At 44.6% G+C, this 26,687-nt stretch overlaps 3 gene segments (V, D, J or C); all 3 read left to right on the top strand.

Moving 5' to 3' along the window:
* LOC136325527 (immunoglobulin lambda variable 4-3-like) overlaps positions 1-26,687 on the top strand; it is a 735,727-nt gene that overhangs the window by 21,892 nt on the left and 687,148 nt on the right.
* LOC136325528 (Ig lambda-1 chain V regions MOPC 104E/RPC20/J558/S104-like) overlaps positions 1-26,687 on the top strand; it is an 896,106-nt gene that overhangs the window by 194,830 nt on the left and 674,589 nt on the right.
* Positions 646-23,005, top strand: LOC136323998 (immunoglobulin lambda variable 3-9-like). The segment is given in 3 exon segments: positions 646-724; positions 1,103-1,426; positions 22,848-23,005. Coding segments are annotated over 3 exon segments (528 nt in total).

The raw sequence follows: 26,687 nt of genomic DNA, 5'->3' as shown, positions 1-26,687 counted from the left end.
GTTCTTGTAGAATTTACCTATTATCCAGCATTGTTCCAGGTACTTCACTCCTCTCCAGCTGCCCACCCTTTCTGTGCTAAAACTCTGAAACTCTCAAACATATTTCAAGCATTTCCTCTGTCCCTGGCACTAGCTCACACTGGGGACACTGAATCACAACATCTATGAGCTTCTCAAGAAGCTCTCAGGAAGTACAAAAACTTACATCAATGCGATGATTCCTAAATCTCCGTGGGCCATTAACATGGTGGAAATTTCTTCAGGCCTGATGCTCACAGACTAAACCAGGATGGACACTGCACTGACCTCAGGCTCACATGCTCACCTCTGCAGTTACCATTCTGTAATGAGTTCAGAACATGCAGACAGACTTCACCTCTGAGCTCTGCTGTGACCAGGCCAGCGCACGAGAGTCCCTAAAACCATCTAAGATGGAAATGTCAGCCCCACACTGTGGCACCAGAAAGTGCTAGACAGAGGGTGGGCATTTCTAGGACTCACCCCTCCCCTCCCGGCATGCCAGGGACTGAGCCCTTCTCAGAAACCAGAGCTCCTCAGGCAGCCCCTGACCCTGGCTGATTTGCATACCAGCAGCTCTCTCCAGCAAGGAGATAAGAGAGGCCTGGGAGGAGCCTGTCCAGCCTGGGCCTCAGGGAGCAGACTCGGGGCACCTCCACCATGGCCTGGACCCCTCTCCTCCTTGGTCTCCTTGCTTTCTGCACAGGTGCGGGGCCCAGGATCCCACTACCTTCAACCGCAGAGATCTGGACAAGCTTGGATCTGACACTGAGCTCAGCAGGGCGCTGCTAGTGGGGACAGGATGTTCATGACCCTGCTGCAGGATGAGGGCTGGGGGGTGGGGACTGTACCCACTGTGCTCACTGACTTTGTGGGACCCTGAAGGGCCATACCTGTCAGTACAGAGGGGCAGAGAGGAGGTCCTCATGTGTTCAGAGGCTTCATAGAACAACCAGAGCCATGGCACTGTGGGGCTGAGACTGAGGCCCAGAGAATCCTTGTAGCCCATTCCAGGGTGGGCAGGTGGGGTCTCCTGGGAAGGGATACTTCATTCTAAAGCACAACTGTCCTTTTTCTCTTGTAGGCTATGTGGCCTCCTATGAGGTGACTCAGCCATCCTCAGTGTCAGTGACCAAGGGACAGACGGCCACAATCACCTGTGGGGGAAACAACATTGGAAGTGAAGTTGTTCACTGGTACCAGCAGAAGCCCGGCCAGGCCCCTGTGCTGGTCATCTATAGTGATAGCAACCGGCCCTCAGGGATTCCGGACCGGTTCTCAGGCTCCAACTCCGGGAACACGGCCACCTTGACCATCAGCGGGGCCCAGGCTGAGGACGAGGCCGACTATTACTGTCAGGTGTGGGACAGCAGTGATGATGCTCACAGTGACACAGGCAGACAGGGAAGTGAGACAAAAACCTTCTTCTGTGTCACACGCTCCTCGACCCTGAGAAGGACTGTGGGCACAGCCATGAGGAGGTTGGGCCCAGGTCCCATTGCTGAGGTCTCCCAGCTGCCCCTCCTCCCAGCCTCAGGCAGCCCTGCTGAGGGTGGGACAGAAGGGGGTTCCGGGCAGGCAGCACCGAGCTGTCCTGCTGTGTCTATGCCCCGGTGTCATTTCTGGGAAGAGGACCTGAGTAAACAGACAGACTGATGGAACCCTGTGTCCAGAGTAACAGTCCTTGAATTCTACGTGATGGTGACAGGGCCACTCTTTGGCAAAACATTCAGGTTTACCCTCCATAACTTTCCTGCTCAGCTGAGCTCCTAAAGCTCCAGGCTCCAGGGCAGCCTGGGACCCTGAATGGAGCAAACTAGTGTTGACACACCCACCAGCACAGCTGGGAGCCCCTGGCTGGTGACGCTGTGCCCTCACTGGGAAGGTCCACTGTGGCAGAGACCCGCCTCCCTCAGGTCATTACCTTCCCCTGAGTGTGAGTCAGGCCAGTGACGGCCTAGTGCCAACATCCCAAGGCCCTGCCATCTCCAGGTCTGGTGGCTCCCAGGGGAGCTGGGTCTGCTGGTCCTCAGAGGACCCCCCTGGAAGTGCCTTCTCTCCTGCTCACTGCTGCTCACAGCTCAGGGGAGAGTCACCATAGGAAGAACCGCCTGTGTGACACAGGGGACCTGCTGTAGCTCCCAGCCAGGCTTCTTGCGGTCTTTGCCCTGCACTCACTTCTGCTCTCATCTCTTCCTCCCATCAGGGTTGGGGGCCCCAACTGTTTTGACTTAACAATCCCCCCCAAACATATGCAACCCCTGGAGAGGTGGACAAATAGCATGCTGGAGCAGCAGTGACATTGGGGTCTATAATCATGTTTTCTGATGCCAACAGCACCTGCCCACAGGCTACCATGGCTGAGATAGAAGGTCAACAATATAACCCCACAGATATCAGGGAAAACACAGCCTCTCTGTCTTTCTGTAGACCTGAGGCTCGTTATTATTATGGAGAATGGGGAAGAGGTTCTCTGACACAGTTTCTTAGTGATGAGAAGTGTATCAAACCATCCTGGCTGACCACTCTCCTCCTGTCCCCTGGTGTGTGGTCAGGTCTCCTGACATGGAAGCCCTTCTAGTCCAAGATTGGAGAAGTGAGGTCCCCTCCTCCTTCTTACCACTTGGCAAAAATCTATCTTTGAACATCAGCTCATGGAGGCACTAGGGAACAAACTCTGTCCCTGCCTGTGGTCTGTGTGCTCAGACACCCACGTGACAATCCTGCATATGCAGGTATAAATGGGTCCCAATTCACAGAATCCAGGTGTGAACAGAGCAGGGTGTCACCTTGAGATCCTGCCTCTACCGCTGTTTCTACTGCGACCTGGGACTGGACCTCTCTGTCCAGATTTCAGTGCTGTCCTCCCTTCCCATTACCAGGGAAAGTAATGGGGGACAGATGACGTTGTCCTGACTGCCCTGTGACCTGAGGGGGCAGATCTTGGGGAGGGAGCTCCCATGGCTACTTGTCAGGATTCATCTGCAAACAGCCACGTTGGAGCCCAGATAGAGCTGTGATCGAGCATCAAAGATACCCCCAGCTGCTCAGGAATCCCTTCTCCACCAGTGGTTGCTCTCAGCTCCCTCCCCTCATCCTCTGTAGGGCACAATCCCACCTGGCTAACCCACATTACCCTCTAAGGTCCTGTATAAAATCCCATCCTCAGAAAGACCATCCCTGACATGAAGACTGAGTGAGGAGCTTTCTTGAGTAATTTCATGAGACCCCGTACTTCTTCTTTGAATCTCCCAGCACATGTCATGTCTCATTTATAACTTTGCCTCAGTTAGATTCAGTCTTTAGGGGCAGATTGTGCTCAGGGTCCAGCAAAATGCTGACTTTGAACATTTACACCTGCTGGGGCACGAATGAAAACCAATCAATGAGCACACTACCTAATGGAACAACTAAGTGGAAAGGAAAATTGATGTTTTTCTCTCTCTCTTTCTCCCTCAAATCAATGGAAAAAATACTTTTCTTAAAAAAATATGGATAAGAAGAATATAAATAGAAAGAGGAAGATATAACATTCATACGTACTTAATAAGTATCAGCTCCGTTCACAGCACTTTATATATTTTTAAACTCCTTAATCACAAATACTGTATGAGACAAGCATTCTCATCATCCCTCGATTCACAGGTGGGGAAGCTGAGGCACAGGAGGCTGAGCACTTTCTGAGGTCAGAACTAGAAAGTGACCCACCCAGCAGCAAACAGAGGTGTCTCACCATAGAGTCCCTGATCTTCACCACCATTCTGTGGCTTCGCATTGAGCTATCAAAACTGAAACACGAGGCCCTGGCTGGTTGCTCAGTGGTAGAGCGTGGGCCTGGTTTGTGAAAGTCTCAGGTTCAATTTCCTGGCCAGGGCACACAGGAGAGACCATCTGCTTCTCCATCCCTCCCCTTTCTCTTTCTCTTTCTTTCCTCCCCCCTTTTGCAGCTATGGCTAAAAAGGTTTGAGGAAGTTGGCTCTATGGCCACCCCTCAGGTGTTAAAATAGGTCAGTTGCTGAGCAATGGAGCAGAGGCCCCAGATGGGTAGAGCATCGCCCTGTAGAGGGATTGGGCATGTCTTGTAAGTGGATCCTGGGCACATGTGGTAGTCTGTCTGCCTGCCTCCCTGCCTCTCACTTAATAAAAAATATAACTGAGACTTTGTTTCCTTCTAAGGGGCCAGAAAGTTCCTCTGTATTTTCAAAAACAAGTAAATGGCAGATATTTGGATATTTGCAGTGCAGCCCTGTTTAACAGAAATAAAGTTTGAACCACATGTGTAATTTCAAATGTTCCTGCAGCCACATTTAAAATATGAGATGAAACTGGTGGAATTAGTTTTTATAATATATTTTCTTTAAATTGATAGGTGGAAAATGGCATTTCAATATAAATTAAATATAAATATATTGATCTATTTGACATAATTTTATAATAAATCTTAAAAATCTGGTGGGTATTGCCTAACCTGTGGTGGTGCAGTGGATAAAGCGTCAACCTGGAAACTCTGAGGTCGCCAGTTCAAAACCCTGGGCTTGCCTGGTCAAGGCACATATGGGAGTTGATGCTTCTTGCTCTTCCCCCTTCTCTCTCTCTCCCCTCTCTATAATGAATAAATAAAATCTTAAAAAAAAAAATAAAAATAAAAAATCTGGTGGGTATTTTAGAACTACCCACCAGCACATCTTACAGGGATGACCCACATTTCATTCTCAACAGCTGCGTGTGGCTTGTGGACTCCATATTGGGCAGAGCAGGTCGGATGGATGAGATGTCCTCATGGGTGGAGAGGGGGGAGATATCCTTGCCCTTGCTATACATAATTATAGCCATCAGGGGGCGATAGGGTCCAGTGACTCAGAAGTCTCTAGGGAGGAATGGCTGCTCCACTTTTCAGAGGGAGAGAGAGAGAGACAGAGAGAACGGTGAGGGTGAGGGGTGGAGAAACAGATGACTGCTTCTTCTGTGTGCCCTGACTGGGAATTGAACTCGGCACATCCACATGCTGGGCTGACGTTCTACCACTGAGGCAACTGGCCAAGACCCACATAACATTTTTAAGGACAAGCCAGGACCCTGTTTACTGAGACAGCAACCAGCCTAAGGAAGGTGGAACTTTGGAGTAGAAATATTCAACTCCCCTCTCACTGGAGTCTCAGCCCTGTGGGTGATCCATCTCAAATGCATTTTAAGAGGAAACAGGGTAGTGGACAGGTTGATTTTTCTGCCTAGCTTTTCTGGAATCTGAAATACTATCACCTTTCACACATACCCACACCACTGAGTCAGCATAGAGCAACTGTATTCACCAACTAATCTGATTGCTGGGCACTGACCTGAGCAGGGTCATGTGGAGTTTGAGGGCTGGACCCCAGCATGTCGGGCTAGACCCAGTGACTGATTCTGAGGTGAAACTCTGGGAGATGCCCGTGGTGTGTGTGACTCCCAAGGGGGTGGGAGGGCAGGAGGGGGCTGGTCTCTTGGGAGGGAGTGACAGGGTGCAGAATGAGCAGGATGAGAGATGGCCTCAGGCTCAGACCTGCAGTGACGTCTGCCATCCAGGGCAGCTGGAGACACAGCGTCATAGGGTCATCTCCATCTTCCTCTCTCCAGTAAAGTGTTCTCTGCAGGGTTACAGTAACTTTGTCCCAAACAAGGCTCCCGCGGGTCCCTCCAGTGGGTCCTCCACCACTCTCAGTGCAGGAGAGGGCGTCAGGAGGACTGTGGGCAATTCACTCCAAACCCTAGTGAGAACCGGAACTCATCCATGTGCACCGGGGCCTGTGGTGCTAATAACAGGGAAGGAAGTCAGTGTGGCCTCAATGGACAGACAGAGGGACAATGTGTATTAGGGACAACAGTGAATGGACAGGGAGCAGACACAGATCATCCCTTGCTGTGTCAGGTGATGACCGCACATTGCAGGTCACAGAGAACAAGGGGCACAAATAGGGACTTTTATTATGGTCACAATTACAAAAGGATCAGTGTCTCTGTGAGATCACAGTCAGCTCTGTTGTGTGAAGGTAACAAATGAATGCTGTGAAGGAGTGTCCCTTCCGATGCCTGTTTCTTCCCTGTGGACCTGGCTTCAGAGATGCCAGGTGGTTCTGTTCTGAGACCAGAAAGTGAAAGTTTACAGCACACATACTATGTGATATTATTTGTACCCCAATATACTTATTTAAAACAACAACAACAAAAGGATAGCCTGGCCCCTGGTGGCACAGTAGGTAGGGAGTTGACCTGGAGCACTAGGTCACTGGTTCGAAACCGCAGGCTTGCCTGGTTGAGCACATATGAGAAGTAACTTTGAGTTGATGTCTGCATCTTCTCCCCATTGCCTTTCTCTCTCTCTCTTCTCTCTTAAATCAATCAATAACATTTAAAGGAAAAAGAAGGTAAAGAAATGCCTGTATGGCCAGTAGCCTTGACAGTCTTCAAACGGAGAGTCGTTACTGCCATTGTCTCATTTGGGGAATCTCTTGGGTTTGATGAGCTATTGAGAAACTCAGGAAACCCCTGAAAAAGGTCACAGAACCTGCCCATGACACAGATGGAGCTAATGTGGCTGAGAGTGTGACAGGAGGCTGGGCCAGCGTGAGCCTGTGCTGGGGACCGTCCTTCCCCTCTGCACCCGCCATCCTCCCTGCCTCTGCCTCTCCATACACAGCTGTCTCTGGAGAAGTCTCCCTCCCAGGGAGGGAATGTAGAAACCTCTGATGCTAACTGATACCAGCAGAAGCCCAGCCAGGCCCCTGTGTTCATCATTTATGGTAGCAGCAACCAGCCCTCAGGGATCCTGGACCCATTCTCTGACTCTGACTCAGGGGACACTATCAGCAGGGCCCAGGCCAAGGACGGGGCTGACTATTACTGTCAGTCAGGGCATAGCAGTCAGTTCACAGTGACACAGACAGATGGGGAAATAAGATACAAACTCTCACCACCATCTACATCACCCTGTCCTCCAGTCCCGGAAGGATGGTCGACAAAGCCACGAGCAGGTCAGGCCAAGGTCCCCAGATCTGAGATACCAGCCAGGCTGCCCTCTCAGCCCAGCCCTCCAGGAAGATTGTGCAGAGGGAGTATCAGCAGACGATACAAAAACAATGATTATGACTACATTTCACTTGTTGTTGCATGTAGAGGAATGATTGAACATGTTAGGAGCACATATGGAATAACTTTTAAAGGCAAATTAAAGTTCTGGAGATGAATAATACATGGTATGAGGTTTAAAAATACACTGAATGACATTGAGAGCATATTAGTATCTACAAAAGAAGAGATTTGTGAATTTGATGGCTGGTAATTGAAACTGTTGAAAATGAAACACAGGAAAGAAAAAGTGAAAGAAATTTAAGAGAGCCTCAGTGAGTTGTAGGATAACTGTGCACAACCTGAAACTGGGAGTACCTGAGAGATGGAGTAGAGGAAGGGGTGGTGAATAGAAAATATGTTTGGAGACATGATAGCTACAAATGTTCTATATTTGGTGAAAATAAAACTGATATGTCCAAGAGCTCAGCTAATCTTGGGCACAGGAAACATGCGAACACGGCTCCGGTGCACATCATAATAGAATGGCTGCAAGCTGGTGATGAAAGACCCTCTCACCAGCCAAACAGAGAGACACACACATGCACAGGGACAAGCATCACAGTAAGAGCAGGTTTTCCCTAAAGCAATGCAGGCATATACGGAGTGGAGAGTCATTTTTACATACTAAAAGTAATTGTGAACCTTGAATTCTTCACCAGTGAAAATGTTTTTTAGAAATGAAGGTTAAAGAAAACCTTTTCTGAGATGTGGATACTTACTGACTTGATCACCAGCAGGTGTTCATCCCAGAAATAATGAAGAACATCCCTCAGAAAGAATAAAATGATGACACATAGAGGATAAATCTGCACAGAGAAATGCAAAACCTCAGCTACACTAATTACAGGGTAAATACAGAGACCTTTCGATTAGTTAGGGACTGAAGAACAGAGACCAGTGTTCAAAGCAAAAGTATTGATAGTATGTTGTGATTTTAATTGAATGTAAAATTGAAATAGGTGACAGCGACAGCTCAGAAGCTGGAGGGAGAGAAGAGCATGTTACGATGTCCTTGTATGCTATGTAAAATGACATAAAATCACTAGGACATGAACTTTGATAGTTGGGAAGTGAGTACAGTAAATCTTAAAGAAAACCATTTAACAACAAAGAGTTTTAGTTGATAAGGTTTATTAGTTATGCTTCTCCAGAGAAGAGAAAGAGAGAGATGGGTTTGAAGTAATGCCTCATGTAATTATAGATCTGGGAATTCTGAAAAATGTAGGACAGACCAGAAGCCTGGATATTTTTTTTTTTTTTTTTTCACTTTTCTGAAGCTGGAAACAGGGAGAGACAGTCAGACAGACTCCCGCATGCGCCCGACCGGATCCATCCGGCATGCTCACCAGGGGGCGACGCTCTGCCCACCAGGGGGCGATGCTCTGCCCCTCCGGGGCGTCGCCATGTTGCGACCAGAGCCACTCTAGCGCCTGAGGCAGAGGCCACAGAGCCATCCCCAGCACCCGGGCCATGTTTTGCTCCAATGGAGCCTTGGCTGCGGGAGGGGAAGAGAGAGACAGAGAAGAAAGTGTGGCAGAGGGGTGGAGAAGCAAATGGGCGCTTCTCCTGTGTGCCCTGGCCGGGAATCGAACCCGGGTCCTCCGCACGCTAGGCCGACGCTCTACCGCTGAGCCAACCGGCCAGGGCCAGAAGCCTGGATATTTAAGTAAAAGTTAAAGTTGTAGTCTTTCATAAAAATTCAGTCTGAATGGACATGTAGAGAAGAAACAGAAAGAACATTAAATAATCCAAATCTAGTGAATGCATAAGTAAGCAGAACAAGAAATCACTACTTCTTTCTTTCTCTCTCTCTCAAAAATTAATAAATAAAAAAAGAATAAGAAATAATAACGACACAACTCAGGCAGAGTGAAATGATACCAGAAAGAATCTGGAACTACAACAACGAATGAAAGAATCAGAAACGCTGACTGCAGGGAAACATTAAGACCTTTCAATATGCATGTGTTTAAGAGATAATTTACTGTCTAAAACAAAATATGACAACAACGTACACTGGAATTTATAACTCAGGCAAAGGTAATATGTATGACAATGGCAGCAGAAAGGCTAAAAGATAAGAAGAGAAGGTTCTCTTACACTGTGTAATGTAATATCACATCAGCTGAATGTAGACTTAGAGAAGTTACACACAATAAGAAAGCTTGGAATTATAATTAAAAAGAGATAAAAAAGAATCATAAAAATGCTCAATTAATTAAACAGAGAGATAAAAGGAAAAAGTAGTGATGAAAAGAGGGACTAATAAATATATAGCAAGATGACAGATTTAAACTATATTACTAATTACAGTCAGCAAGCTCTCTAAACACTGCAATTAAAAACAGAGATTGTCTGCCCTGGCCGGTTGACTCAGAGGTAGAACGTCGGCCTGGTGTGCAGGGGACCCTGGTTCAATTCCCGGCCAGGGCACATAGGAGAAGCGCCCATTTGCTTCTCCACCCCGCCCCCTCCTTCCTCTCTGTCTCTCTCTTCCCCTTCCGCAGCGAAGCTCCATTGGAGCAAAGATGGCCCGGGCGCTGGGGATGGCTCCTTGGCCTCTGCCCCAGGCACTGGAGTGGCTCTGGCCTTGGCAGAGCGACGCCCCGTAGGGGCAGAGCATCGCCCCCTGGTGGGCAGAGCGTCGTCCCTGGTGGGCGTGCCAGGTGGATCCCGGTCGGGCGCATGCGGGAGTCTGTCTGACTGTCTCTCCCCATTTCCAGCTTCAGAAAAATACAAAAAAAAAAAAAAAAAAAAAAGAGAGAGAGATTGTCAGATTGAATTTCAGAGCAACACGCAATCATGGGCAGCATATAAGAAACCTACAGTAGTAAATAAAAGACCCAAAAATCCAAGTCCAAGTTTAGGATGAGTTTTCCACTCCAATTCTGCTCCCTAGGGCAAAACATTAAAAATTTATAGTGAACAGATAGATATGGAATTATAAATTATGTAGTTAAAAATGATTAGATGGAAAAGTTTATATTATTGATATATATATTTAACATTTAAGAAAATGAAAAGAAACTTTCACAGTAAATGTTTCTGGGGAACAGCTATAGAAATGCCTCTCACCTCTCCCTTCTCCCCCACAACCTTTAAGATATTTCAAAATAGACTGACAATCCCCCACCCATGTGATATGACAGGTGAACACAAGAGCACATGGACCAGATCCATAAACCTAGCCCAGAATCCAGCAACAGGTGCATCTGTGGACTCAAGAGACAGAGCTCTGGGGTGTCCCCACCATGACTTGGACCCTCTCCCGCAACCCCCTTCACTGTTTAGACATATGCTTCCTCCTAGGTTCTGTCCCCAGGCTCAGCCTGAGAAGAACCCTGAAACTGGCCATCACCCTGAGCTAAGCCATAGAAATTCTGCAGGAATGGGACAGCTGAGAGTGAGTCCCTCAGCCTCCCGAACCTGCAGACCTGTGGTCTTCTGGAGACTCAGCTGCCCCAATAAAGTGGCCATGACACACCTGTCACTCACACTTGTCAGGGGATGGAAGACCTAACGATACTGCAGGGAGAGCCAGCAGGATTCAGGCCAGGCCCCTGCACAGCAAAGCAGCTCCCCCACCCCCATAGATTTTCCAACTCTAACCTGAGCACAGACTGCCAACACCTCATATGCAGAAGGAGGGGACACCTTATGACAACCAGGCCTTAATGGGGATGGGAATTAGCCAGGGGCACATGAGCCCTGGTTCTGAGCCCAGCCCTCATAATCCTTTCTTCCTGTCCTTGTTAAGCTCTGTCACAAAGAGCCAGGGTCTGACTTGGCTCCACACCTGAACTTGCTTTACAAATACCTTGTTGTATTGGGGACTTAATCTCTCTGTGCCTGAACTTTACATTCTATGAAAGAAGAAAACCAATAAATATTTCAGGAAGCTCAATTTTCCCCTATTAAATGGTACAATATCCAAAAAGGGGCCCTATCACTTAATGTGAAATTCAATGGGAGTCTCAGTGAATAGGCCCAGGTCTTGAAATTTTTTGTCCTTTCCTGAAGCATACAAGGACAGGGGCTCAATGAGGACCATGTTTCTGGGTGGTAGACAGGCTCCAATAGCAGGAAACTCTAGGTTGTCAAAACAGCAGCTTAGGCTAGTGTAGAAATCTCACCCTATTTAGCCCAAGAGGTGTATGATGAAAAGAAAATCATATTAATGTTGAAAATGATGGTGATGGTGATGATGATGTAATGATGATGATGACATGATGATGATGTAATGATGATAATGTTATGATGATGACTGTGATGATGATCATGATGTGACCATGATAATGATGATGTGATAATGATGATGACATAATGAAAATGATGATGATGATGGTGATGATATGATGATGCTGTTGCTGCTGATGTGGTAATGATGATAATGATGATGATGATGATGTGATGTGATAGTGATGATGATGGTGATGGTGATGATGATGTAATGATGATGATGATGTGTAATGATGATGATGATAATGGTGATGATGTAATGAAAATAATGTGGTAATGATGATGATGGTGATGATGTGATAATGAGGATAATGTGATGATGATGATGTGTTAATATGATATTGATGATGATGTGATATGATGATGATGATGTGATAATGAAGATGATGTGATGATGATCATGTGATGATGATGATGTAATGATGATAATGTTGATGATGTGATAATGATGATAATGTGATGATGATGATGATAAAGATGATGGTGGTGGTGGTAGTTGTGGTGATGTGATGATGACGATGATGCTATGACTGCTCAACTGACCTTTAGAGCCAGAAGTTCCTCTGTGACAGATGATGACATCACTGCCCATATTGGGGAGAATAGGGCAGCAGTTCTAGATCTGAAACACAGAAAAAACAAAGTTGCTGGTAGTGTGTCAAATCTCTAGACGTTTGTATTTTTTGGGAAACCTGTAGTTTCTCTTGCACTCTGTTCTTCTAATAAAAATAAACAATCAAGAAAGGACATTTCACTCCTTGGACATGGTTAGGGGAACTGCACCAACCCAACTCCCAGCACCACATGTACCACCTCTCTGTACTGGGTAGGGTGGGGAGGGTGATCACAGCAGAGAGACGGTGGGAGCTAGACTCCCTGGTCTAATCCCTTCCAGGTTATAGGTGCTCTGGGGTGACCTTCAGGAGAGAAGTTCCTGGTCTGAGTTCTCCCCACCAGCAGAGGGCAGCAGAGTTACAACCAGGAACCCCCAGGACAGAGGATGGACTGGCCAGGTGGAGCCTCAGAGGGAGACCAGCCGGGAATCAGCAGTGTACAAGGCTCAGTGCAGGGATTGTACTTCAGGAAGTCCACTTCATTGCTATGAGAGCCGATGACCACATTGTAAGTATCAGACTCGCACAATGTCACCCCTGGACACTCACAGGATCCAGGCACAAGGACGGCTTCATTTGAACTTCAGGTTTCCCAATTGTCCAGCAAGGATCTCAGGGGTTGATCCCCTATATAGCATATCCAGTGATGCCCTGACCAATTACCCTCCAACTCTCCCTCCCACCTCCAGGTGCACTCTGACCTTGGGGCTACAAGTTTTATGCTCAGGGTCATCTTGGGTGTAAGGGGAGGTGGGCACTCGAACCCCCTGGTTCCTGGTTTGGAGCCTCATAGACCCTTTAAAATACACTCCAGACAGAAGAGGATTCTCACTCCTCAGGTCACAGTTAAAACATAATCAAATTCATTTTTTTATTTTTTTATTTTTATTTTTGTATTTTTCTGAAGCTGAAAATGGGGAGGCAGTCAGACAGACTCCCGCATGTGCCCAACCGGGATCCACCCAGCACGCCCACCAGGGGGCGATGCTCTGGCCATCTGGGGTGTCGCTCTGTCGTGAACAGAGCCACTCTAGCGCCTGGGGCAGAGGCCAAGGAGCCATCTCCAGCGCCCGGGCCATCTTTGCTCCAATGGAGCCTCAGCTGCGGTAGGGGAAGAGAGAGACAGAGAGGAAGGAGAGGGAGAGGGGTGGAGAAGCAGATGGGTGCCTCTCCTGTGTGCCCTGGCCTGGAATCAAACCCGGGACTTCCGCATGTCCGGTCGATGCTCTACCATTGAGCCAACCGGCCAGAGCCTATAATCAAATTCATTAAAACCAGTGTTGAAGAGAAAATTACAAAAGCATCAGAGTGATGAAACACATTCAACAAAGAGGAAGAACCAGGGGCGAGAGAAGATGGCAGCGGAGTAGGCGGATGCACAGACGCCCAGCTCTCAACACCAAACTGGAATACAAATCAATTTAGAAAAAATCAGCATGAAAAACCAACACTGAACTGCAAGAACAGCTCTAAAAAACCAAGGAGCAAAGAGGAAGCCACAATAATCCTGGTAAGGAGTGCCTGAATCTCCTCTGCTTACAGGAACGGAAGGAGGGGGGTGAGGCTGAGAGCCCAGAGAGGATTTCACAGAGGAAAAAGAGCAGAAACTACTGCTCACAGCCACTTACCTGGTGACCAGGGAACAAGGTGGGTTGAAAAGACCAGCTTATCTCCCAAGTGGAAAAGACAGGGAGAGGGGCAGACTGTGAGGGGCTAAGGTATGCAAGAAACGAAATAAAAAAGCTGACTCATTCGTGCTGGAGGCGGCCATAGCTGGGGGAGGGACTGAACCTTTCACAAAACAGAGCTGAAGTGCTTCCGGATCAGAGATCTCCGGACATCTATCCAGCTCCAATCAGCACAACAAGACACAGCTGAAAACAAGAAGTGGGGAGGAGGGGCAGTAACTCAGGTCTCCATGGAGATCTGAGATACACCTCCCCCTACTGAAGCTGAGGAAAAACCCTGCCCCCAGTGAGATTAGTTGGTGGAAGAGACCTTCAGCGTCTCAGGTTACACCCACAGCATTCCTGGATACAGTTTCAAGGAAGCCCCCTGCTGAGATCAGTTAACAAGACTATCACCTGTTAAGAAAACAAACAAATCAAGACTTCAAAGCTGCCCAAATTCGAAAGTGGATTACAAATAATAGCTGATACCAACCCACGAAGACCTAAAAATAACACAACTGAAAACTGGAGGCAGACAACACCAAGCCTAGACTCAACCAACTCTACAAATAAAAAAAAAAGAAGATGAGAAGACAAAGGAGTGCAATCCAAATGAAACCACAAGAGACACCTTCGAGAGATGAACTGAGTGATATGGAAATAATCAAACTTCCAGATGTGGAGTTCAAAATAATGATTGTAAGGATGCTTAGGGATCTTAGAACAACAATGGAGGGGCAGTTTGAAAACCTAAATAAAGAAATAGCAAGTATAAAAAAGAATCAGTTGGAGATGACAAATACAATATCAGAAATAAAGATCACAATGGAAGAAATTAAAAACAGGATAGATAGAGCAGAGGATCGAATCAGCGAGTTAGAAGACAACTGGAATGAAGGTATGAAAGCAGAGAAGAAAAGAGAAAAGAGACTCAAAAAGTCAGAGGAAATCCTTAGAGAGCTCTGTGACAACATGAAGAGAAATAACATCCACATCATAGGGGTTCCTGAAGAAGAAGAGAAAGAACAAGGAATAGAGACTTTGTTCAATCATATCATAGCTGAAAACTTCCCTAAATTAATGCAAGAGAAACTCTCACAAATTCAAGAAGCACAGAGGACTCCATTAAAGAGAAACCCAAAGAAACCTACACCAAGACACATCATAATTAAAATACCAAAGCTAAGCGATAAAGAGAAAATATTAAAAGCTGCAAGAGAAAAAAAAGTTATCACCTACAAAGGAGCCCCCATAAGGATGACATCTGACTTCTCAACAGAAACACTTGAGGCCAGAAGGGAATGGCAAGAAATATTCAAAGTAATGCAGAACAAGAACCTACAACCAAGACTACTTTATCCAGCAAGGATATCGTTTAAAATCGAAGGAGAAATAAAAAGCTTCCCAGACAAAAAACAACTCAAGGAATTCATTACAACCAAACCAATGCTGCAGGAAATATTAAGGGGCCTGGTGTAAACAGATAAAGTGGGAAAAGAATACAGAAAAAAAAAAAAAAACCGAATACAGCTTTAAAGAAGAAAATGGCAATAAACAACTACATATCAATAATAACCTTAAATGTAAATGGATTAAATGATCCAATCAAAAGACATAGGGTAGCTGCGTGGATAAGAAAACAGGACCCATACATATGTTGTCTACAAGAGACACACCTTAGAACAAAAGACACACACAAATTGAAGGTAAAAGGATGGAAAAAAACGTTTCATGCAAAAGGAAATGAAAAAAAAGCTGGGGTAGCAATACTTATATCAGACAAATTGGACTTTAAAACAAAGGATATAGTAAGAGATAAAGAAGGCCACTACATAATGATAAAGGGAGTAATCCAACAGGAAGATATAACTATTATAAATATCTATGCACCTAATATAGGAGCACCCAAATATATAAAACAGACTTTGATGGATTTAAAGGGCGAGATCAACAGCAAAACTAGAATAGTAGGGGATTTCGATACCCCACTAACATCACTAGATACATCCTCAAGAAAGAAAATTAACAAAGAAACAGCAGACTTATGGGACACACTAGATCAACTCGATTTAATAGATATCTTCAGAACCTTTCACCCTAAAGAAGCAGAATATACATTCTTTTCAAGTGCTCATGGTACATTCTCTAGGATAGACCACATGTTAGGGCACAAAAGTGCTCTCAACAAATTTAAGAAGACTGAAATCATATCAAGCACTTTCTCTGATCACAACGGCATGAAACTAGAAATAAATCACAGCAGAAAAGCTCAAAAATTCTCAAACACATGGAAACTAAATAGCAGGGTGTTAAATAATGAATGGATTAAGAATGAGATCAAAGAAGAAATAAAAAAATTCCTAGAAACAAATAACAATGAGCATACAACAACTCAAAATTTATGGGACACAGCGAAAGCAGTGCTGAGAGGGAAGTTCATAGCACTACAGGCACACTTTCAGAAGCTATAAAAAGCTCAAATAAACAACTTAACCCTGCATCTAAAAGAATTAGAAAAAGAACAGCAAGTAAAGCCCAAATGTAGTAGAAGGAAGGAAATAATAAAGATCAGAGCAGAAATAAATGACATAGAGGCTAAAGAAACAATACAGAGGATCAATGAAACTAGGAGCTGGGTCTTTGAAAAGGTAAACAAGATTGATGCACCTTTAAGTAGACTCACCAAGAAAAAGAGAGAGAGGACTCAAATAAATAAAATTAGAAATGAGAGAGGAGAAATAACAACTGACACAACAGAAATACAAAATATTGTAAGAAAATACTATGAAGAACTGTATGCCAAAAAACTAGACAACCTAGATGAAATGGACAAATTCCTTGAAACATACAATCTTCCAAAAATAAATCTGGAAGAATCTGAAAACTTAAACAGACCAATTACACCAAAGGAGATCGAAACAGTTATCAAAAAACTCCCAACAAAGAAAAGTCCGGAGCCCGATGGCTTCACAACAAAATTCTACCAAATATTCAAAGAAGAACTAACTCCTATCCTTCTCAAACTATTTCAAAAAATTCAAGAGGAAGGAAGACTTCCAAGCTCCTTTTATGAGGCGAGCATAATTCTGATTCCAAAACCAGGCAAAGACTACACAAAGAAAGAAAATTATAGGCCAATATCTCTGATGAATATAGATGCTAAAATCCTCAACAAAATATTAGCAAACCGGATCCAACAATATATGGAAAAAATCATACACCATGATCAAGTGGGATTTATTCTGGGGAGGCAAGGCTGGTACAATATTCGTAAATCAATCAATGTGATTCATCACATAAACAAATGGAAGGAGAAAAACCATATGATAATTTCAATAGATGCAGAAAAAGCATTTGATAAAATCCAGCACCCATTCATGATCAAAACTCTCAGCAAAGTGGGAATACAGGGAACATACCTCAACATGATAAAAGCCATCTATGAGACACCCACAGCCAACATCATACTCAATGGGCAAAAATTAAAAGCAATACCCTTAAGATCAGGAACAAGGCAGGGGTGCCCCCTTTCACCACTCTTATTTAACATAGTCCTGGAATTCCTAGCCACAGCAATCAGACAAGAAGAAGAAATAAAAGGCATTCAAGTTGGAAAAGAAGAAGTAAAACTATCATTATTTGCAGATGATATGATATTGTATATAGAAAACCCTAAAGTCTCAGTCAAAAAACTACTAGACCTGATAAATAAATACAGCAAAGTGGCTAGATATAAAATCAATACTCAGAAATCAGAAGCATTTTTATACACCAACAATGAACAGTCAGAAAGAGAAATTAAGGAAACAATCCCCTTCACTATTACAACCAAAAAAATAAAGTACCTAGGAGTAAACTTAACCAAGGAGACTAAAGACTTGTACTCGGAAAATTACAAAACATTGATAAAAGAAATCAAGGAAGATACAAACAAGTGGAAGCATATACCGTGCTCATGGTTAGGAAGAATAAACATCATTAAAATGTCTATATTACCCAAAGCAATTTATAAATTCAATGCAATACCAATTAAAATACCAATGACATACTTCAAAGATATAGAACACATATTCCAAAAATTTATATGGAACCAAAAAAGGACACGAATAGCTTCAGCAATCTTAAAAAAGAAGAATAAAGTGGGAGGTATCACACTTCCTGATATCAAGTTATACTACAAGGCCATTGTACTCAAAACAGCCTGGTACTGGCATAAGAACAGGCATATAGATCAATGGAACAGAACAGAGAACCCAGAAATAAACCCACAGTTCTATGGACAACTGATATTTGACAAAGGAGGTAAGGAAATACAATGGAGTAAAGACAGCCTCTTCAACAAATGGTGTTGGGAAAATTGGACAGCTACCTGCAAAAAAATGAAACTAGATCACCAGCTTACACCACTCACAAAAATAAACTCAAAATGGATAAAAGACTTGAATGTAGGCCGTGAAACCATAAGCATCTTAGAAGAAAACATAGGCAGTAAGCTCTCCAACATCTCTCGCAGCAATATATTTGCTGATTTATCTCCACGGGGAAGTGAAATAAAAGACAGGATAAACAAATGGGACTATATCAAACTAAAAAGCTTTTGCACAGCTAAAGACAACAAGAACAGAATAAAAAGACAAACTACACAATGGGAGAACATATTTGACAATACGTCTGATAAGGGGTTAATAACCAAAATTTATAAAGAACTTGTAAAACTCAACACCAGGAAGACAAACAACCCAATCCAAAAATGGGCAAAAGAGATGAATAGACACTTCTCCAAAGAGGACATACAGATGGCCAATAGGCATATGAAAAATGCTCAACATCACTAATCATTAGAGAAATGCAAATTAAAATCACAATGAGATATCACCTTACACCAGTCAGAATGGCGCTTATCAACAAAACAACACAGAATAGTGCTGGCGAGGATGTGGAGAAAAGGGAACCCTCCTGCACTGCTGGTGGGAATGCAGACTGGTGCAGCCACTGTGGAAAACAGTATGGAGATTCCTCAAAAAACTGAAAATCGAACTGCCTTTTGACCCAGCTATCCCACTTTTAGGAATATACCCCAAGGACACCATAGAACGGCTCAAAAAGGAGAAATGCACCCGCATGTTTGTGGCAGCATTGTTCACAATAGCGAAGATCTGGAAACAGCCCAAGTGTCCGTCAGAGGACGAGTGGATTAAAAAGCTTTGGTACATATATACTATGGAATACTACTCAGCCATAAGAAATGATGACATCGGATCATTTACAATAACATGGATGGACCTTGACAACATTATACGGAGTGAAATAAGTAAATCAGAAAAAGAAACTGAGATGAATCCATACATAGAAGGGACATAAAAATGAGACTCAGAGACATGAACAAGAATGTGATGGCAACAGGGGTGGGGGGTTGGGGGATGGGGGATGGGGTGAAGAAGGAGAGAGGGGTTAGGGGAGGAGAGGGGCACAAAGAAAACCAGATAGAAGGTGAGAGAAGACAATTTAACTTTGCGGGAGGGGTATACAGCACAATCAAATGTCAAAATAATCTAGAGATATTTTCTCTCAACATATGTACCCTGATTTATCAATGTGACTGCATTAAATTTAATAATAAAAAAAAACAAAGAGGAAGAACCAGAGGGGTCAGATCTGAGCTCTCCTTGGAAACACCACAAACAAGGAGAAAGAATAACATGTCTTAATAGACTAAAAGCAAAAACAAAACCTCAACTCAAGTCTTTGCCCAGTAGAAATATCTTTAGAAAAAAAGAAAAACAAAGTAAAACACTGTCAGACATACAAGAATTTGGAGAATTGATCACCTGCAGACCCTCAGCATAAGAAATAAAAGACGAAGGACAGCCTGAGACAGAGAGAAATGGGAATCGACACAAAGAAATATCAGTCAGATATCATAACAACATGGATAAATAGAGAAATAGTTTATTTTAAATTTTACAAGTGTATCACTATTTAGGTCTAAAACATAATAACAATGTAGGTTGAGGTTTATAATGTATGTCAAAGCAAAGATATGATGTCACCACAAAGGGTGAGAGGTGGAAGATGTTATGATAAAGTGAAATATCATCTCTCATTCAAAACTAGTTCAGATCCAATGTGACATTCACTCACAAGTTCATAATTAAGGAGCAGAGTTATGTGTTGTCAGAATTCCCTGAATCACAAGAGACATTTCTGTGTGAATTTCTGTGCAAATGAAAGGAGAGCAGCACACCGCCCGCCCCCCCCCCCCCCCCCCCCCCCGCATATGACAGTCCTCGTGGTCATCCGCTGGCTCTGCTTGTTTACAGAGGGTGGTGGTCACAGAGCAAGGGCTCCACCATTTCCTGGAACCTCTTTCAGTTCCTCTAACTATGGGCCCAGGCGTGTGTATTCAGTGTGACATCAAATCCTGGTACCACATCCCTTCACATTGTAGATTTACATCACATGGGGAGGAACAGCTGTTCTCCATAAACACCTCAGCTGTTCACTGTCTTTCATCCTCAGACAAGCCAGACCCTCCCCACAGGGCACTGCCTCTGCTGTCCCCAAACTCACTTTCTGGACCCTTCTATCCTCCTCTCCTGATGGCAGCTCCAGGGTCATGTCCAGAGAGGCTCCCTATAACTCTCTCCACAAAGTGCCTGCCTATCATTTTTAATTCAATCTCTGCCGATCGCCAACAGCTGCACTATTTTTACAAAATAACTATTATCATTGACTGATGGATTGAGTTGTGCTCATTATATCCATCATTTGTTAGTATTTTTTAATGTAAAATACACACATGGCCATTAGAGTCATGAATAAACAGGAGTCTTTTTCACCTTCAACAATAAGACTGGAATCTGATGGCCTTTCTCTATCTAGATACTCAGCAATTCCAAGAGCTCCAACCTTGTCTCACTTCCTGTCCTACAATCCCCACTATGGAGGCTTTACTTTCATTCATGTCACAGACAGACCTCAGGATGGCTGCTGCTGCTCCAGCTATCACAGCCAGGCACAAGAGGGAAGGTACTGCATAAATATAGTGTGTTTTTTCCCTTCACCACAGCAAAATTTCCTCAGAAGAAGCCCAGGTGACTGACACACCATGGGCCAATGCTGGGAAACAAGGTCAATAATAGCCAAGAGGGTCCTGATGAGAGCAACCATCTAGCTGTTAAATGAATACAGAAGGCAAGACCCAAGAAGAGGATGGGGGACTATAGAGTCACCAATGCAAGTGTGTTCTCTCTGCTCTGATCTACACGATAGAGACTCTGACACAAGGATGATGTCTAGCTCACACTGATCTCCTGAGATGGAACGTCTGCCAGACAAAGTAGGTCTGAACTAATGTTTGTTGGGTGAGTGTTCTCCTGTCTCTGTCTTTGGAGCAGTGTCATCCACTGTCCTATGTTGAACCAGCACCAGCAGCCAGAACCAGTTGAAGTTCATCAATGGGTTCTGTGTCCCCCAGGCAAAGATCAAAAATATGACACCCGAAGATATGTACACAGATGCTTCAGGTGGGCCCACTCACCTTCTCCAAATGGATCTGTTCATATTTTCATGGGTCATGTGAAACTCTGGTGCCTGGTCTTGAAACAGGCACAGTCATGTAGAAAACAGTAGTTGTTCTCCATGAACCAGCAGTCCCTGCATCCGGGAGTTAACCACCAGAGCAGTATTTTCAGAATCAATGCCTGGACAAAGGACACACCTGCACCTTCAGCAGCCTGTGTGGAGTAGCCACTAGGGGGCAGTAGAGACCACATGGCAAAACCCCCTGGAGACTGGGAGGGTCTGAGCAGGAGGAATCCTGACAGGCAGGGGGATTATTAGCCCCAATTCACACCTGTAGGAAAAATGTAGGGTTTCAACAGTATCCCCTTTGACACTGATGTGACACTCTGATTCTTTCAGGTGTGGGTCTTGTAGAATTTGCCTACTTTCCTGCATTGTTCTAGGTACTTCATTACTCTACACACACACCACTTTTGTGCTGAAACTCTCAAACATTTTTCAAGCATTACATCTGTCCTTGGTACTAGTGCACACAGGGGACACTGATGCACAGCATCTGTGATCTTCCCAAGGAGCTCCCACCAAGAACAAGAACTTACTTCAATGCAAAGACTCCTAAATCTCCATGAGCCATTAGCATGGGGGAATTTATTCAGGCCTGATGCTCACAGGCTGTGACTGGGGTGGACACTGCACTGACCTCAGGCTCACATGTTCACCCCTGCAATTACCATTCTGTAATGAGTTCAGAACGTGCAGGCAGACTTCACCTCTGAGCTCTGCTGTGTCCCGGCCAGCCCAGGGGGGACTCTAAAATTATCTGTGATGTAAACGTCAGTCCCACACTGTGGCACCAGAGAATTAACTAGAAAGTGTTGATAAGAGGCAGGGGGACCTCTGCAGTACACAACCCTCCCCTCCAAGCATGCCAGGAGCCTGCACAGAAACCATGGAACTCCTCAGGCAGCTCCTGAGTCTAGCTTAGCAGGTCTCAACCTGTGGGTCACAACCCCAGCGGGATTGCCTAAAGCCATCAGAAAATACATAATGCATATCAGGTATTTACATTCCGAATCATAACTGTAGCAAAATTACAGTTATGAAGTAGCCACCAAAATTATTTTTTGGTTTGGGGTCACCGCAACATGAGGAACTGTATTGCGGGGTCACGGCATTAGAAAGGTTGAGAACCACTGGTCTAGCTGATTTGCATGCCCAGCAGCTCTCTCTGGCAAGGGGAAAAGAGAGGCTTGGGAGGAACTTGCCCAGATTCAGGGCACTTCCACCATAACCTGGACCCTTCTTCTCCTTGGCCTCCTAGCTCTCTGCACAGGTGCTGCAACCCACCCCCAGGCCAGAGATCTGAGAAGCCCTGACCTGACTCTGAGCTCAGTACAGTGCTGCCTATGGGCCAGGATAATCATGACCCTGCTGCGGGATGACAAGCTGTAGGACTGACACCACATTTGTTCACTGGCTCTTTGGTAACCAGAATGGCAGAACCTGCGAGTACAAAGGGGCAGAGGGGAGGTCCTAACTTGTTCAACCAGACCCTTGGGATTGTGGGGCTGAGACTGAAGCCTAGATAATCCTTGTAGCCTGCTTAGGTATGGGCTGGTGGGGTCCCCAGGGAAGGGATCCTCCAGTCTACAGCTCATCTGTCCTTCCTCTCTTGCAGGCTCTGTGGCCTCCTATGAGCTGACCCAGCCATCCTCAGTGTCAGTGGCCCTGGGACAGATGGCCAAGATCTACTGTGGGGGAAACAACATTGGAAGTAAAGTTGTTCACTGGTACCAGCAGACGCCCGGCCAGGCCCCTGTGCAGGTCATCTATTAGAGCAACTGTCGGCCCTCAGGACTCCCGGACCGATTCTCAGGCTCCAACTTGGAAAAAACAGCCACCCTGACCATCAGCAGGGCCCAACCCGAGGAGAAAGCTGACTATTACTGTCAGGTGTGAGACAGTGGTCTTGCTCAGTGACACAAAAGTACGAGGAAATGAGACAAAAACCTTTATCTGTGTCACACTCTCCCCACCCCCAGGAGGACTGTGGACACAGCCATGAGCAGGTTGGGCCCAGTCTCATTGCTGAGATCCCCAAGCAGCCTTCCTCCCAGTCAGAAGAGCTTTGCCTCAGTGGGGAGAGACCTAGCCCCCAACCAAATCCGCTATGTTGTCATCTAAGAATCCCCCTTTGCCTCTCTGTACTGAGCCAGAGGGAGCAGTGTGAGCTGTCCCTGCTTTCTCTGCCATAGCCTCCCTTCCCTTCAGGGACACCGGCCCAGTTCTGAGCCTGTCTGTCCTCACCTGGCCCCAGGTCCCCATGCTGCCTTCTGTGGATGGGTCAGGACAAACACTCATGTCATTGTGCACAGCTCTGGTTGCAGTGACTGCAGAACCAGTGTGCCTCCCGTGACCAGGAGTCACACATAGGGATGACTCATATGAGACAAAAGGGTTGAGGTGACAGGCAACAGGGAAGGAATAAACAGGAGGTGGCTCTGCTGTGTTCTCCTGGGACATCCCAGGATGGAGGACCAATACCATGTCCCTGTGCCCAAATCCTAGTGAACAAGACAGGGGCTGGGAGAAAGGCCTCCTGAGACCTGCACAAAGGGCAATCAATGTACATGTGGTCATGTATGCATGTATGTGTGTGTGTTCTTGAATGTGTGTACATTGTACGTGTGTGTCTTGTGTGTGCATGTGTATTTGGGCACATGCATGTGATTTTCCATGTTTTCCGGCATTGTTGCCAGTGTAAATGTCCCAAATATGAAACTTCTTATGTTTCTGCATCTATCTTCCTTCCACTTTTTGGAATTCTATGCATTATTATAAGAAGAGGGATGAGACCATGGCTTGGTGATCAGTGGATAAAACATCTACTCAAAGCTCTGACATAGTGAGTTTGATTTGGCAGTCATTGCACATCTGAGACACGATCAATGAGTGCACAACTCTAAGTGGAATGGCTTGTTGATACTTCTCTCTCTTGCTCTCTCTCTCTCTCCAATCAATGAAAAAACTTTTTTAAAATGCATAAAGATGATATTAAGAATATTAATAGAAGGAGGAAGATATAACATTCATAAATACCAGCACCGTTCACAGAGCTTTATATTTCTTACCCTGCTTAATCACAACTACTCTACCAGACAAGCATTCTCATCATCACCCATTTCACAGATGGGGAAGCTGAGGCACAGAGGGATGAGCACCCCGCCTGAGGTCAGAACTAGAGAGTGGCTAACCAGAAGCAAACGACAGTGCCTGACTCCAGAGTCCCTGGTCTTCACCTCCATCCTGTGGCCTCTCACTGTGCTCTCAAAACTGAGACTTGGTTTCTCCATAAGATGCCAGATAATTCTCTATGTATTTAGGAAAGCAAGTAAGTGGCAGATATTGTGAGTTTGCTGTGCAGGCCTGTTTACAGAAATAAAATGAGAACCACATGTGTAATTTCAAATTTTCCTGCCGCTACATTTAAAATATAAAAAGAAACTGGTAGAATTAGTTTTTATAATATAGTTTTTTTCAATTGATTAGTGAAAAATATCAGTTCAATATAAAATAAATATATTCATCTATATGATATTATTTTTAAATAAATCTTAAAAATTTGGTGGGTATTTCTAAACTACAGCACATCCTACAGGATGACCCATATTTTATTTTCAACAGCTATGTGTTGTTTCTGGACTCCATATGGACAGAGAATGTCAGATGAATGAGATGTCCTTGTGGGTAAAGTTGGGAGAAAGATATCATTGTCCTTGCAGTACATAGTCTCAGCCATCAGGGGGCAATAGGGTCTCACGACTCAGAACTCTCTAGAGAGGAATGGCTGCACCACTTTCCAGAGAAACCAAGAATATTGAGGGCAGAATGAGGAAATTTTTACATCATGTGTCCACACTACTTCCATTCTCAACGACCAGACATTAAATACAACTACGATTTTAAAAATACTTCTGAGATACCCAAACGCCCTAGGCAGCAACAGTAGAGGGGATGGTGGGCCTACAGACAGACCATACGTAGGGAACAGAGGCCACACACAGTGGACTTCAGTGGCCAAAACCTTCCTTTACACAGAGAAAATGAGAAGGAAGAGAAATGTAACACAAATGAATCAAGAGAAATCCTCAGAAAAGGACCGAATGAATCAGGTATAATCAAAATAGCAGATGCAGAGTTTAAAAAAATGATTGTTAGGATGCTCAAAGATATTAAAACAACCATAGATGGTCATTACAAACACCTGAATAAAGAGATAGCAAATATAAAAAAGGACATTGAAATAATAAAAAAGAATTAGTCAGAAATGACAAATACAATATCAGAAATGAAGAACACAATAGAAGGAATTAAAAACAGGATGAATGAAGCTGAGAATCGAACCAGCAAGTTAGAGGACAAGATAAATAAAGGCACGAAAGCAGAGGAGATAAAAGAAAAGAGACTCAAAAAGTCTGAGGAAACTCTAAGAGAGCTCTGTGACAACATAAAGAGAAATAACAAACGCATCATAGGGGTTCCTGAGGAAGAAGAGAAAGAACAAGGGATAGAGACTTTCTTCAAGCATACCATAGCTAAAAACTTCCCTCAATTAAGGCAGAAAAATATTTCACATGTTCAAGAAGCACAAAGAACTCCATTAAAGAAAAACCCAAAGAAATCTACACAAAGACACATCATAATTAAAATATCAAAGCTAAGTGATAAAGAGAAAATGTTAAAAGCTGCTAGAGAAAAAAAGACTATCACCTACAAAGGAGCCCCCATAAGGATGACTTCTGACTTCTCAACAGAAACACTTGAGGCCAGAAGGGAATGGCAAGAAATATTCAAAGTAATGCAGAACAAGAACCTACAACCAAGACTACTTTATCCAGCAAGGCTATCATTGAAAATTGAACGAGAAATAAAAAGCTTTCTAGAGAAAAAAAACCTCAAGGAATTCACTAAAACCAAACCAAGGCTGCAAGAAATGCTAAGGGGCCTGTTGTAAACAGATCAAAGGAGAAAAAAAACTATAGCAAAAGAGGAATACAGTTTTAAAGAATAAAATGGCAATAAACAATTACATATCAATAATTAAGCTTAAATGTAAATGGATTAAATGATCTGATCAAGAGACATAGGGTAGCTGCGTAGATAAGAAAACAGGACCCACACATATGCTGTCTACCAGGGACACACCTTAAAACAAAAGATGCACATAGAAGAAGGAGCAGAAAAGACGGCAGCAGAGTTGGCAGACGCACAGATGCCCAGCTCTAACCACCAAACTGGAATACAAATCAATTTAGGAAAAATCAGCATGAAAAACCAACTCTGAACTCCAAGAACAGCTCTCAAAAACCAAGGAGCAAAGAAGAAGCCATAACAAACCTGGTAGAGAGCACCTGAATCTCCCCTGCTTACAGGAATGGAGGTGGGGGGGGGATGAGGCTGAGAGCCCAGAGGGGATCTCACACAAGGGAAAAGGGCAGAAATTACTGTTCACAGCCAC

Source organism: Saccopteryx bilineata, chromosome 2 (assembly GCF_036850765.1).
Source record: "Saccopteryx bilineata isolate mSacBil1 chromosome 2, mSacBil1_pri_phased_curated, whole genome shotgun sequence".
Lineage (NCBI taxonomy): Eukaryota > Metazoa > Chordata > Mammalia > Chiroptera > Emballonuridae > Saccopteryx > Saccopteryx bilineata.
This window is presented reverse-complemented; position numbering and strand designations above follow the sequence as displayed.